General features: G+C 39.3%; 1 protein-coding gene across 4 annotated transcripts in view; it reads right to left on the reverse strand.

Annotated features, from left to right (window-relative positions):
- ROBO4 (roundabout guidance receptor 4) overlaps positions 1 to 16,368 on the reverse strand; it is a 1,497,877-nt gene that overhangs the window by 1,038,518 nt on the left and 442,991 nt on the right. For all 4 annotated transcript variants that reach the window (XM_044081194.1, XM_044081193.1, XM_044081195.1 and 1 more), the window contains one exon: positions 11,104 to 11,261. In XM_044081194.1, the coding sequence (XP_043937129.1) occupies positions 11,104 to 11,261 (158 nt within the window). The remainder of the gene's footprint in view (positions 1 to 11,103; positions 11,262 to 16,368) is intronic.

The following is a 16,368-nucleotide window of genomic DNA, read 5'->3' on the forward strand; positions in this document are numbered from 1 at the left end:
GTAGTCATACACTTATGGCAACTCTTGAATGTTGGTGCACTTATGCATCTCTGACAAACATTATTTATTTGTCTTTTGTTAACCGCGTTGGTCCACTGGGCTGGGGACCCATTTTCAGTGGAGACCCGAGGAGAAAATCTCCGATATAAAGAACAAAGTTACAAAAATGTATAGCAATAATACAATCATTAAAATCAAAGAAAATGCAATACAAATATCTACAGAGTTATACAATGCTTACATATGTGATATAGCAGTTGTAATGCTGAAGGAAGAAGAATACTTAGGTGGGGCGGTGACAGGTACAAGATGGAGAGATGGCCAGGTAACTCTTTAGTTCTCTTTTAAAAATGTTGGGAGAGCAGATAGGGTGTAGATGATTAGGGAGCTTGTTCCAAGTTTGAGACATAGAGCATTTGTAAAGTTATTTGCCTATGGTTTTATTGGGTCTGTAGGTGTCCAGACTAGTGTGAGGATATACACCCCTAATGGATGCTGGTGTGGATATATGTGAGATTCTGTCCACCTATGAAAACAAAACTCATCTTTAGGAAGCAGATATGTTCCTTACAAAACTCCAAGATGGCACCACATCCATGATTAGGCCTCCTTTTGAAACAGTTTTGGGACATGGCACCTTCTCCAGAATAGACCCAGCATTATGGAACAAACTTCGTTCAGAAATGAAGTGTAAAGAATCTCTTCATTAGTTCAAACAGGCTCTGTTTGGACATGTCCATTATGATGTGGTCTGCAAATGCTTTAGTGACCACAGTGATCAGCACTATTCAGCAATGCCAAATCACTTCTGCTCTTAGCCAGCCTCTTATCTCTTACTTGACACTGCTTATTTAAAGCAAAACTGTATACACTCTATATAATTCCCATTTCAAACTGTTTCCTGTGCAGTTTATCACTCTATACTTGAATCTGTCAATGTGTTTCTTCTCAGTGGATATATGTTGATGAATATATATTTTTCATCCTTTTGTAAAATCTTACTCTTGTCTTTGTCCAGATCATGGCTAAAAAGGATCTTAAGACCAGGCCACCTACCCAGTTACAAAATAGTAAGTAAACAAACAATTCCCTGACAGATATTGTTATGTTTAACAAACCGATATTAAGAAAAATAATGGCAATACAACTATACAAAGCAACTTGAGAAATTTGATTTTGCACTAAAGTATAAGTATTATGTTCATGAAGTGTAAATGAAAACTTGGTAAAAACTTGGTAACCAAATACATTACATTATGCTGCCTTTACTCATTGTTTCCCCACCTATTATACACTGCAGTTACCTACCTGCCAGCAGATGTTACAACTCTGGCCTCTGTTAGTATTACAAACCTTGTCTTTCATCAGACAGTCACAGTTGTAACTTCCATCACTTCCAAAATATCTCAATTTAGTCTGTACACACAGCTGCAGAGCAGTCTTTCCAGTTTCCTGCATAAATGGTTTCACATAAAATGAAAAGGCTGGGCAAATTACCTAGAATGAGTAAACAGTCACCTTATGTTTGTAGTGTAGTGTGCCACACCCTTAGGATTATAGTGCAGTGTGCCACACATGCCACACAGGTAAAGTGATAGTGTAGTGTTCCACGCATGCCACACAGGTAAGGTGGTAGTGTAGTGTACCACGTGTGCCACACTGGTAAGGTCTTAGAGTCATCCTTCTACAGACATTGATACACATAAGAAAATACCTGTATGTGGCACTGCTCTCTAATCACGTTACTTATGTCTAGTTGTATGAATTTGTATCAGTTCTATAGCTTACAGTTACATCCACAGTTCTAAACTGTCTGCACTATAATAGACAGAATGTGGCAGCTATGGCAAACACTGCACAGAATGTGTATCTTTGGAAAATATGCATCATGGAAGAGGAGATGGGTAAACACTATTTTACCAGTTTTATTTTAAAACACCTGTATAACACCACTCCATTTGTGTGCAGGGATAAAACTCTGATTATGATGCAGGTGAGCTAGGTTCAATAGCGGCTCAGGTGTCCACTGCAAGTGGCACAATGGGAAGAGGCACACTTATCCTGACCGGGGGGGGGGCGGTAATCTGCAGATAAAGGGAATAGGATGGAAATATTACCTGGGGGTGTATGTTTAGCTCACCCCACTGCTATTGCCAGGAAGTAACTTCCCACATGGGTGCATGAGAACATCCACTGGCACAAGGCGGATGTAGTACTCCCATAGAGATGTAGTCACATTTGCCCTCCACCCAGAGGTGGTGTTATGACCATACCATACCATTCAAACAAATCCTGAAGGTTTCCTATATGACTGCAACTTGTCCTGGGGGGACCCCCAACCACAGCAAGTTATCTTATTTTGATATTTTGTAACAAGTTTGTCAAACTAAGAAAAACTAGTATATCAATCTTGTTTATTAATAAACCAGGTTGGTAATAATGACTCTTATTTATATCACATTTAAAATTCAAAGATATCTGCGGTTATAGTAACAGTTCCCTTTCCCCATACCTAACCCTACACCTTAACATCATTAAAACCTTCCTGTAACACTTCCACTGCACGAGACAAACTCATAGGTAGGTACTAGGCTATCGGCCCTGGGGCCTATATAAGCCTAACCAAAAAGGTTCCTTGGCTTTCGCCACCCAAGAAAATTATTTTCCCGTATCAAGCAGTGCCACAGAAGTTATCCCCGGGGTGAATTTTCTATTTCCCCTCCAGTCGTCAAGATTTTTCTTAAAGAGGGCCAATGAGGAGCTTTGCTTGGAGAGATTGGGATTTCTTTAAGTGTAGCATGTTCAACAGCTCTGGGTTTGACATAGCTTTGTATGTTAGGCAAAGATCGCCTCTGAGTCGGCGATATGTGATGGAGTAGAGCTGGAGTTTTTTGAGACGGTCTGCATATGGCATCTGTTTGAGGCCGGTAATCCTCTTACTGAGGTATTTCTGTGGCCTTTCCAATTGCTGTAGGTATTTTGTGAGATACATGCCAAACAGGGCATTGTACTCTATAATGAGTCTGATGAGGAATGAGTAGAGAGGAACAATGACCTCCTTTTTTCTAGAGGGAGAACCCTTTTGTGATGAGGTGTGCCATGTAGAAGGATTTCCTGACTACTGTGGCGATGTGGTTATTAAAGGTGAGACTACTGTCCACCTGTGTCCCAAGGTCTCTTATCACACTTCAGTATTTAGTGAGCTACCACAACAAGCACAAACATTCAGAAACACACACAAACAACACTACATCTATCCCCTAAACTAACCCTTACCCTAAAATACAAACTTGGACCAAACACAATACCTACCCTTCACTCATCTCTGACCTTAACCCTAACTCACCCCCCCCAGCCCAACTTACCTGTAGTGACATTCCATACCACCGACATATCCACTATTTGGCTATCCATACTGTCAACATTAAATCAACCCCCCTGCATTTGTCAGGGGATCCATACATATGTGTGTGTGTGTATATATATATATATATATATATATATATATATATATATATATATATATATATATATAGATAGATAGATATAGATATATATGTGTGTGTGTGTGTGTGTTTATATTTACACACATATATGTCCAAATGTATATTACAAAGCTTCTATTCACTAATTTTTCAGCAAAAGCCTCACATTAATCTTTTTTTTCCTGTGCAGGGTGCCTAGTATTCATGCATTTGCAAAGGCTCTGAAACTTTGTCACAGTACTGAATTAGCAGTATTCAGTGCAATGGGATAATATATTTACTCCAAGTTCCACACAGACTGCTGAACTTCACTTCTCTCTAGTAATTTTGTCCTCAATTTTATCCTCTCATTCACCAGCTAAAGTATGAGACTGTATGGAAGGATGAAGAGACAGAATGATCTGGAAACTGAGAGCTAAATCCCATGACTCAGTTCTCACCTCCCAAAAACAGACTGGTACAATGACTGTAGTCTTATTGATATACATCTGCAGGTCAACCTCCCATTTCTCTCTTGTTTCACTTTTGAAAAAGCCCCAAGACATGAACTTTTCCAGTTATTTTCTCCTAACCTGCAGACAACAATCCAGTCTTACTGGGGAAACATTGAGCTCTGTCTCACAAGTGATGTTTTATCCCCAAATTTTCACATTTTACAGTGAACTATTCCAATTTATGCCAGAAATCATTTCTGTCAATTGAGGCCAAGAGGACAACATTGTTTAAACAAACAAATGTAACATGCAGGGATCATTTCAAAAGCTTTGGTCACATCCATGTAAACAAGCATACAGTCAGTCCTTCATCCATGCATGTAGTTATTTTATGCAGAGAAAGGAAGAAGACTTCAGCATTGACACAATGTACTTTTGACAGATCTGTACTGGCCCTGGACAGGGAGGTATTGGTCACCTGCGTCTTTATGAACCAGCTCCATGATGGTTCTTTTTAATGTTTTGAAGGAATGATGATTGGTCTATAGTTTTCATGACCTGAGGCGACATCTGCTTCCTTTATAGGCATAACCAGTACTTAGCACCACAGTTCTGGTAGTTACTTCACTGTTAACAGCTTATTAGAGAGCTTAACAGTGTTGTCCATTACTCAATGAAAGAAACTAAATATTTTTTGGAATTTTCAAGAAATATTTTTTTTCTTAATTTTATTGACCACCGGCTTTGTTATATTTGATGTGAGTAAAATTCCCAGTACTTCTCCAGGTTAATGGATTTTTCCATTGGATTTGCGATTATGGTTGGTTAGATATTGCAGTCTGTTTTCCTGCTATAATTAAAGAAAACATCATTGCTGTCTCTGCCTTTGATACCAGATTATTGGTTCTCATGAGAAGTTTGTGGATTTCTAGAGTTTTGGTTAATCTTGACACCTTCTGATGGATGATTTTTTTAAGGCCATTCACTGATTTTTTTGCACTTCTAATAAAGGATGCTGCTTTCAAATGTCCCTATACCCTTCAACTGGGTAAGACTATGATTTGAATGCAATTAATAGGACTACATTTCAATTTGTTCTTATAAGAATCACATTTTTTCTGGTGCAGCTCACATTATTATTGGAGAACGTGTGCCACTGACACTAGCTCTTACTCTGAAAAAAAAACTGCTACATAGAGATCTGATATTTATTGATTCACACCCTAGATTTGAGATTTTCCCTAAAGAATATGGCAGTTAAGCAATCTGAGTCATTGGGTCTGCAACTACGTAAGACATTAAACCGCGAAATGCAAATAGAGGAACATAAAAACTCTGGGCTGTCCACAGGCCAATAAGTCATGTTAGTTTATTGAAAAATAACAGACATTAAGCACTTTTGTCAGAATATATCAAACACTTTATCAGAATAAAATAAATGCCAAACAAACAATATTTAAATATCCCTCTACCATAACACATGACTAAAAACAACCATTGGTTATTTAAAAACACTTTTAAACACACAAAACACCACCCAAAACTATCCAGTCTTCTAGCCAGTGTGCAAATTAAACAACATAAGATCAAAGTCTCAGTACACTAGCTATTGAGATACTGCCATTCAGACCAGAATAATTATAGGCATGGCTTATTGGCCTGTGGACAGCCCCGAGTTTTTATTTTCCATTATTTGTATTTTTATAGTTTAGCTCATTTGGATCCTGGTTTAAAAATCATGAAATGTATGGGATCTTTGATACATTTCTAAAGTAAGTCTCAGTAATTGTGCAGATTTCTGTGGATATCAAACAGTGTTTTAAGGTTAACCACATTTCTTGTTAAGGATCAGAACATTTCACATTTCTGACTTTATCTACTTAATTTTAATATCTGTCATATTCACAGTATTGGGTATTTTAAGATGTCTAACATGATATGGGAGCAGAATGATTCGTAATTATTACCTTCAGCCTCTATGGGACACTACTAGAACCCATTCGATGCAGAGCAAATTAGCCAACATGCTCCATCCCCCAAACTGCCAGGCATTGAATCCCATATCCCTGTGTCATGTCATCAAACACAGACTAGAAATTGTAATTTTTGTCTGTGTTTTGGTTCCATACGAAGAGAAGGCAGAATCCTACTCTACAAATAAAATTTTCAGTATGCATAACTCTCAGGATATGCACTATGCCCAGTAGTGTTTAATTTCCTTACAGCTGGGTTACTAGTTTAGTTGTGAACTTGATGACTGCAAGTTTATAATGGTTATCACCAACCAAACTAATGCCAACAAGTTAGAAGGAGACACAGATCTTACGCATCTCTGTATCTATTTATGAGTCTTCACTGTGTAATACCTTAACTCTCCTTTAGGGGACGTCCATGATGCATTTGAGCCAAAAATCTAAACCCTATTAGCTATAGACATGTCGTATTTCTCCCTTTTTGAGTACATCAGTACAGCATAAGTGAATTGTTTGGCTATACTTTGGAAACACAGACTCAAGATGTCCATAAACATAAAATTGCCTGCAAAATATCTCAAATAACATTAAAACCAAACAGAAAATAAAGTCATACAGATAAGCCATTCAGTAAAAACTCCAATAAAAAGCCAACTAAGCTTAGAGTCTTCACTGAGTAATACATTAAACCTCCTAAAGTAGAACCTCATAAGATATATGCAAACGATCCCTTAAGGACATGCCAGTGTTTCAGCTACGTGGCTTCTGAATGCCCACAGCATTTCACTTTTTATTTTTTTAGGACTACTGGTGCATTCAGGCCAATAAAGACACACCTAACTTGGATGATCCCCTTATTCAATTTCCATTTGTAAGGGTCTGCCCTGATCCTGCTCAGCTTGTCTGCCACGCAATGTTGCACTGATGGTATTTAATATGCCTGAAGACTTGGATTGTGCTGAACTGTGACTGGTCTGTACAGAGGGACCATAGCTGGTCTGCGGGTTCAGGCACCTAGGCAGCAATACATTTCCCTGTGGTACATTTGGTTGGGTACACATGGCTGTATAGCTGTTGTGAATTTCCTGTGGGCAAAGAGAAGAATGCAGTGCCATGCCCACAACTTCAGTAACCAAATGTACAAGGGGAAAATAATGCCCGTGGTCCCCAAGGCAACATGAAATAGCAGGCTGACCAGTGGGCATGTCAGTAGTAGTAAAAATGCAGTGCAGAATGGGCAGTGCCTTTATAATTGGTATACGTGGACCACTACCCCTTCACAGTATATAGAGAAGATTGCCTAAAATGCATGCTGAAGCTTAAATGTGACTACATTAGCATGCAGGATATTTTCCTTGCTGTAGCACACCTCTACATGCTGCAGTTACATAAGCATGTACTGTACACTGAGTACCACACTCATTAATTCTTCTGCCCCCATGCACTTGGTTATTAAAGCTGTGGGCATGGCAGTGTGCGCTTCTCTTTGCCCACAGGAAATTCACAAAAAGTCATATTTCTCTGCAGCTAAAAGTCACTTCAGCCATGTGTCCCCAACCAAATGTGTACCACAGGGAAATGTCTCACTGGGTAGGTGCCTGAAACCATCTTATTAGAAGCATGACCTCAGAATTTATGCATAAAAATTCTAGATTTGTGCAGTCAGACGATCTCAGTAGGAGTATAGGGGATGCACAACATTATTTTAAAGTACAATTATCATATGACATTTCTATCAAGTGGAATTCCACTAAATCTACTTGCATCAATTTTCTGAAGGGATCAAGGAAAGATAGAACAAAGTAAATGTAAACAGTTAGACTTTCTTCATCAAAATATACAGTTATTCCAAACACGTTTAGAGAAAAATAGAATGGTACAAATGTATTTAGCATAACTTATGTGTTTATAAAAATCATCAAATGCAGTCATTGTAATTTACGTCATTGCAGTAAATAAAGAATAAGTTGAGATAGAGGTGTTAAGGCCAACAGGCATGGTAGATAAGCAAAGGCGAGCATTAAATGGTTGCTGAAAAAGACTTTATAAGACTAAAGAGTGGAGATGAAGAAGGGAGTATTGTGTCATGAAACATGAGTGCAGGAAGAAACTGCAATAGAGCAGGAATCGTTTTTAAAGATTAAGGAAGTAAGTTTAAGACACAAAAGAGTTTAGACAATATGAGATCATGAATCTTGAGCAGGATAAGACAACATTGTAGTCACAACTGTATGAGTTTTCGAGGGACGTAAAGTTATTGACATTATACAGTTGTTGCAGCAGAGAGTTCCACTGAGTAACTAAGAACTAGGAACACAAGTTACATACATTAGGAATCTAACAGTTATGCAGTTGAAGAGAAGAGTTGCAGTCATATAAAATATTGTGGATGAATGTAGTTAGTGTTTGAGAAGGACATCCAGCTTAGTTTATGTGGTATATCATATATCAATAACCCATTCAGAGATTGTGGAACAGAATGTTGCTACTTTGTGATTGGAGGATTTCATTTTATGGAAAATTGGTACATTAAGCTTAACAGTGGCTGGCGTGCCATAGAAAAAGTCTTGTCATAAAAATGCAGTGGCTAAGGTCAGTCACAAGTATAGAGTGAGAGCTAAGCAATGCTCTGTATGTTTTAAGACTAAACCTTTTATGAATGTCTAGTACAGTGTTTGTGAATATGTTCCGAAAGGATTACTTATCATCACTTGCTACAGCCAGGTGTTTGTAACTATCAACTGCTTGGATTGTAATACTTTTTGTACGGCTGTAGAATTAATTATTGTGTCCTTCAGGCCAAAGATCTTAATCTTTGTTTTCTTTTCATTAATTGTCAGTTTTGAATCCTGGAGCCATGTTATTAGTACGTTAACTAATTGTTGTACACAAATGGTGATTCAGCTAGGATGGGAGCTCTGCACATGATCAATATATATCAGTAGTTTCAGGCCATTGGTATGATGATACATGCGTTTAGTAAAAACAGTAATTGAAATTATATCTTAACAAAATGACAATCAAATAAATCAGATGTCAGTCATATGACTTTTAAACAAATATGATTCTTCTAAACAGAACAGATCCAGTCTAAGAGTATTGGTCATGAACACTGGTGGGCAGCAGGCCTTATTTGCTAACAAATTCTGTGTTTCAGTGCATAATTTTATCAGTTTCCCTATGTAATATCTTTCTGTTAAGTTTTGTTCTATAAGTACATAAACACAGTCTGACATGTACAGACCACACAACTGAACTTTTATACTAGTTCCCATACTTTAAAGGTAACCCATGTCCTTCTCTTGACTAAAATTGCATGGTATCATGTACCATAGCCTGACTTCTACATACAGAAATATCCGTCCAGAGGTTAGCACATGTACTATTTGTGAAAACTACCAGCCTTAATTCGATGAACCCATTTCTAGCCAGGTTAATTGTCATTTGGTGTAATAGGACAGCCTGAAACCCCATAGCTGTCACCACTCTCATGAACCCCAGGTAATGTGTCATATCACTCCTTGCCATATCGTCATGCAGATACCTTAATTCTCTTTGTCTCGTACTGTTATGGTGCTCGTCACCTTTTGCATGTGCCTCCTTTCATACACCACAATTTCAGTTCTTTCTGGTACAAATCTACATACTCTTTAGAATTATAGCCTCTGATCCTTTCTGTAGCTTTCAGTAAACAAAATAATGCATTTCTGCCTTTCTCTCTTTTTTTTTCTGGATTTCTCAGAACATACAACAGCTCATGTTAGTCTTGAATAAAATCACTCATGAACATCAGTGCAGCTGTCACATGGACTTGTTCTCAAAGTGTCTAAACTATGCTGTGACAGAAACAAAGTTCATAATACCATTCTGCTACCAAGAAACTACTGTTCACTTTCAGAACAAGCATACTTTTCCACTATTCCTGGATTTTGCAGAGGATTCCTGATTTGTGTCTCATAAAATGTATGATTTTCTGGTATATCACTGAGGATTACAGTCCATTGATAATCCCAGACATTAGAATTTCATATTTTTCTTTTTGTTCAGAATGTGCATGTTAATGCAAAACCTTGTATTCTGTTAACTTTTTAAGTGAAGTACAGTAAGTTTTAAACAACTATCCTTGATTTTGTGCCTTTTCCCCATTATTTCTGGCCTTGTTCAGAATTCTTGAGCTGAGAAGTATGAGTACAAGATGGCATTCGGCAGATATTGGGGTACACCTACAGGCCCTTATGCTGGAATAGTAGGGTGTGGTGTCAGTAAAAGTAAGAGTATAAGATAGCCCTCGGCAGATCCTGAGGTACAGCTACAGACACTTATGCTGGGGTAGCAGGGTGCAGTACCAGTAAAAGTATGAGTACAGGCTGGCTCTTGGCAGATATTGGGGTACACCTACAGGCCCTTACACTGGGATGGCAGGTTGTTGTTTCAGTAAAAGTTTAAGTACAACATGGCCCTTGGCAGATCCTGGGGTACATCTACATGCCCTTACACTAGGATGGCAGGGTGCGGTGTTAGTAAAAGTATGAGTACAAGATAGCACTCATCTGATCTTGGGGTACATCTACAGGGCCTTACGCTGGGATGACTGATACTGATGCCACAAAGCAAAGATCCACATACATTTAGAGTAGCAGGTCTTTCTGCCCAGTAACACATCTGCAAGTTAGCAAGATGTGTGTTGAAAGTCCCAAACTCCAGCTTTTTTAATAACACTGCACCAAAACTAACACATTGAAGACATGTTTTACTGAATGTAGACACACACACAGACATATGCAAATACAAAGATACAACAAACAAGCATATTACATGATGGGGGAGCTTCTCCAGACCCGCCATGTGGCCAATAAAGCACAATATATGCTTATTAACTTTATTACCAAATCATAGCCCATTACACCTAAGGGCAGGGCACATAATGCTAACTCCAAAATGCTATTAAAACACTCCTTTGCCTGAATGTTTTATATTGTCAGATTCAGCAACAGAACTGTTATCTGCCAAACAAATAGACATTTATGAGAATGGACACCAGGAATGTAAGCAGCACTGAATATAAGATGAGGCTGTAGGTTTATATACCTAAGCTGCTTTGGTAAGAGTACTACAGCTTTTACTTGGCAGTGAACCATTCAGTTATTCAATGAACACGTGACCAGCTTTTTTGCCAGACCCTGTCCACATTTTGCAGACTGGATTACTTACCACATAGCGGCCACCATTTTCAGTCACAGGGATGCCATCCTTCTTCCAGGTGACAACAGGGTCTGGATGCCCATTAGGAGGGAGGCATTCCATCATCACTTGCTCTCCCACTGTTACTATGACATCATTTGGCTCAAGACGAAATTCATCCTTCAGGGCTGCAAGATGAAAGACAGCTCTGTGTCAGCAAACAAGAAACCTCTAAAATGAAGTCACCACTACATTTTCAATTCATAACTAAATAAGTAAATTAATAAATAAGGGCTGGAGTTAGTTCTACTATTTGCTATGAAGGAGAAAAAATGCTGAAATCCTGTCACAAAAACAAAATTAGAAGGGCATTTTTTAATTTTTTATATGAGGTACTAAGTAGCTTTGAGTAAGATGGAATGTATAAATATTTTTTCTGAACTAACAGAAAGGGAAGAACAGAACACACAAATTCTAAATAAAAATAAGTTTATGGCAAATACATTGAAGACAACTCTGTAACTACTAGTGATTGTAAGATGCAAGGCAGAAGTCATAAGACGTGGAGCGACTGTCCTTTCATAGTTGCCTAACAAAAATATACAGGTGTGCACATTCACTTATCTCACAACTCTCAAGGACTGATGGAGACTTGTGGTCTCTGTGTTTGTGCTAAAAATTTTGGGACAATTCAGAAGAGAGCTCATTACTTAGTTTTTTATAGGCTTCTCACACTTATTGTTTGCTTTCTGATTACTGGCAGAAGTTAAAAGTATGTAAGCCAGCATCATGAGGAGGTTTCAAGCTTAAGCAACAACAAAAAAAAGGAAATAACCAGTTTAATTCACTTCTTCAATATATTTATACATTTAATTCAAGCAGTCAGCAAATACTGATTTTCAGCTAATGCAATAATTTGACTACTAGATATAAACAAACAGATATAGATGTGTAGATAGATATATACATACATACCCACACACACACACACACACACACACATATATATATATATATATATATATATATATAGGTTCACTTCTAAATCTTGAAAGCTCATAATCTCAAAATTCAAAATACTGAGTCCAAAATCTTGAAAGTTCAAAATGCTGAAAACTCAAAATACTGAATTTCATAATACTGAAAAAAACTACAGGATACTAGCACTTACTATACTCCACCAGAAGTACATAGAGAAACAAATAAAAGGCAAAGCATATTAGTTTACTCCAACTATTAGCAAGCCCCCCTGCACCCCCCAAGTTGGGGCTGTGCCCCTCACACCCCTCCTACGTAGATATATATATATATATTTTTATTTTATTTATTTATCATTTGTTGACTGGGTTTCACAGAGCCTGTTTTCAGTGGAGGCCTGGGGAGAAATGCTCCAGATGCATGTCTTTGGAATCATGTCTTTTGAATATATCAACTCAGAGATCTCACTTTACTACACTAAATAAATTATGTTGTTGTATAGCAAATCAAAAGGGAACATTACTAAGGTTACAACAGGCAGTCATGAAGCATGTAATGGCATGTTTGCCATTTTCTTCTGTGGAGTGCGATCTTGGAGTTGATATCTTTAAGTAGCAGGGGGTGTAGGGGGTGTAGATCCCCACATGGGAGATGAAGGGGAGCTTACCCCCCTGCTTATAGTTGGAGAAGAGTAATATATTTTGTTTGCGCTGGAATATTGTAAGTGTTGGTGTACTGTGTTTTTTTAATATTATGAAATTCAGTATTTTGAGTTTTCAGTATTTTGAACTTTCAAGATTTTGGATTCAGTATTTTGAATTTTGAGATTATGAGCTTTCAAGATTTAGAAGTGGACCCATGTATATACACACACACACGGACACACATACATATATATGGTTGTAATATAGTCACTAAAAAGTACAGTTTTGTACCTACCATAAATGTAGATGTTCAAGTGCTAATACAGCTGCAGTAATCACAGATGGGTTTTCTGCCATCAGGCGGGTCCTCGGTCGGCCGAATTCCAAAGTCTAGGTCCGGCGTCGGTTGTTGTCGCTTTCTTTCCTGACATCAATGCGACAGGGGTATATAAGACACAGCCAACGCCATTTTCTTCAGTCTTTCTTGCCCCAGATGTCAGGTGCCCCCAGAAGGAGGGCAATACATAAATTATATATATATAATCATGCAATGCAATATAATCAAAAATCAGTAGTTGCAAGCAAATACACCATAGAAGGGTAACCCAATCAGGTTGTATGAGGAGGTGTTAGCCACTAGGCCTTTACCAAGAGGGGAAGGAGGGAGGGAAACCTGTACTGCAGCTGTATTAGCACTCGAACATCTACATTTATGGTAGGTACAAAACTGTACTATGTTCATCATGCATACAGCTGCAGTAATCACAGATGGGTAGAATCCCAAAGCTACGCACAGGGTGGTAGGCACTAGGTGGAACTGGGAGGAGCCAGAATGCCTTGCAACACAGAAGTGGCAAAGCCTGCTCTAGTTTTGGAGTATAAAGGCAGGTGGTAGTGTTTTGTGAAGGTATGCACAGAACTCCAAGTGGCTGCCTCCAAATTATCTTTGGTAGGGACTCCTCTGAGGAAGGCTGTAGAGGTAGCTGTGGCCCTTGTGGAGTGGGATCTGATGCCTGTAGGAACAGATTTGCCATGAAAGGAGTAACAAAACCGTATGCAGTGGCCTATCCATTTTGAAATTGTCTGTTTGGAAATTGGCTTCCCTTGAGCTCCTACAGCATAGGACACAAAAAGTTGTTTTGATTTCCTGAAAGGCTTTGTTCTGTCCAAATAGTAACGTAGATGTCTAAGGAATGTAGCAGCCTTTCCCCTTTGTTTTGAGGATTGGGGTAAAAGGTAGGTAAGTGTATGGCCTGATTTAAAGCTACCCTGGATACTACCTTAGGCATAAATGACGGGTTGGTTCGTAGGGAAACCCTGTCCTGATGGAAGATGAGAAAGGGCTGCACAGCCATGAGGGCTTGTAGTTCCGAAACCCTACGAGCTGAGGTAATGGCCAGAAGGAAAGCTGTTTTCCAGGACAAATATTGCAAATCTGTTGAGGCAGCTGGTTCAAAGGGAGGCAATGTTATTTTTTCTAGAATGTAATTAAGATCCCAGGCTGGTATTGGTTGTTTCCTTGGAGGTCTTATATTCTTAGCCCCTCTGAGGAACTGTCTTAAAAGTGGGTGAGAGAATAAGGGTGGATCAGTGTTGTATTCTGCAGAAATGGCTGAGGCATGAATTTTGATGGAGGAAAATGAAAGTCCACTGTTCAACAGCTCAGCTAGATACTGTAATATCTGTGGCAAATTCAGTTTTCTAGGATCCTGGCCTTTTTTCTCATTCCAAGTGCAAAACCGTTTCCATTTTGCGGAGTAAGCCTTTCTAGTAGATGGCCTTCTGGCCTCCAAAATGACATCCTGCACCTCTTTGGAGAGTAGGGTCTGTTGTGGTGTTAAGGAATTTTCCATGCAGCCAGATTGAGTGTTTTCAGCTGACTGTGAAGAGTTTTGTAGCTGTGCTGAGTCAGTAGAAGAGGCATTAGAGGTAGGGTCCAGGGAGGAGTATGTGTTAGGCTCCTCAGGAGTGGGTACCAGTGTTGTATTGGGCAGTCTGGAGCAATCAGTATCATCTTCGGTCTGTCTGCTCTTGCTTTCAAGAGCACCTTGGGCAGAAGAGGCAAAGGTGGGAAAGCGTAAACTGTCCATGCTGCCCAACTGAAAGAAAGGGCACCCACTCTCCAGGCCTTTGGATGAAAGGTCCTTGAACAGAACTTTTTCAACTGATGATTCCTGTGGGAGGTGAAGAGATCTATGTCTGGCCTTCCCCATGCTTGGATTATCTTTGTAAACACTTGTGGATGCAACTTCCAATCGTGTGGGTCTGTCATATTTCTGCTTAGATTGTCTGCCAGTGTGTTTTCCAATCCTGGCAAGTACTGTGCTTGAAGTTCGATTTGCCATTCCAGAGCCAAGTTCCAAAGTGACATGGCTAGCCTGCACAGGGGGTATGAATGTGTTCCTCCTTGTTTGTTTATGTACCACATTACTGTGGTGTTGTCTGTTCTTATCAATAATTGCCCTGGATGCAGGAGGTCCTTGAAAGCTGTAATTGCATTTGTCACTGCTAGCATTTCTTTTTGATTGATGTGAAGGTGCTTTTCCTTTTGGGACCATTTGCCCTGAATGCACCTGTCTGTCATGTGCACCCCCCCCCCAGGTGTAGTCTGAGGCGTCTGTTGTGATGACTTGATTTGCTTGAGGCTTGCAGAATGGAAGACCTGTGTTTGTTTGGCATGCTTGGGCCCACCATAAAAATTCCTTTTGCAAACATGGGATTATTGGTATTATTGTTTCCAAACTGTGGCTGTGTTGAGACCATAGGTTTTTTAGGTACCATTGAAGATTCCTCATATGCAACTTTGCACATGGGATTAAAAGAATGCAAGATGCCATGAAGCCCAGAGCCTGCAGGATTTTCCTTGCAGTGAACCTGGTACAATTTGCTAGTATTTTGAAGTACTGAGTTAGTTGCCCCTGTTTTTCTGGCATAAGATAGGCCATCTGGGTGTTTGTGTCCAAGTTGGCACCCAGGAAAGTTATTTTCTGAGTTGGTGTTAGCCTGGATTTCTCTTTGTTGACTGTGTATCCCAGAGAATTCAATAACCATGTTACATAAGCCAGATGTTCCAGAAGTATGTGCTTGCTGTCCGCTTGGATCAGGCAGTCATCCAAATAAGGGTAAATTTGTATCCCTTGAAGTCTGCAGTAGGCAATTACTGATGCCAGGCATTTTGTGAATACTCTGGGCGCATTAGATAAGCCAAAGGGCAATGCAGAGAATTGATAGTGGATTGAACCTGCAAGAAATCTGAGGTATCTTCTGCAGCTTTGTCTGATTGGGACATGCAGGTATGCCTCCTTGAGGTCCAATGTTACCAGCCAAAACTCCTTGCCCAGCATGGGAAGAAGCTGCTGTAATGTGAGCATCTTGAATTTTGGTACGAGTAGAAATGTGTTTAGGATGGATAAGTCCAAAATGGGTCTCCAGTCGGTTCCTTTCCTTGGTACCAGAAATAGTCTGGAATAAAAACCTTGACCTTGTTCGTGAGTAGGTACCTCTTGAATAGCTTTCATGTCCATGAGCTTTGAAATTTGTATTTGAGCCTCTGCCCTTTGATTGTGTGGCAGATTCGGCGTGCCTCTCATTTTTGGAAGAGTGTGAAAATGAAATCTGTAGCCTCTGTTTATAATGTCCAGGATCCATTTGTCTGTTGTGATAATATGCCAAT

Source organism: Protopterus annectens, chromosome 8.part0, assembly GCF_019279795.1.
Source record: "Protopterus annectens isolate FY-2018-M chromosome 8.part0, PAN1.0, whole genome shotgun sequence".
NCBI lineage: Eukaryota > Metazoa > Chordata > Ceratodontiformes > Protopteridae > Protopterus > Protopterus annectens.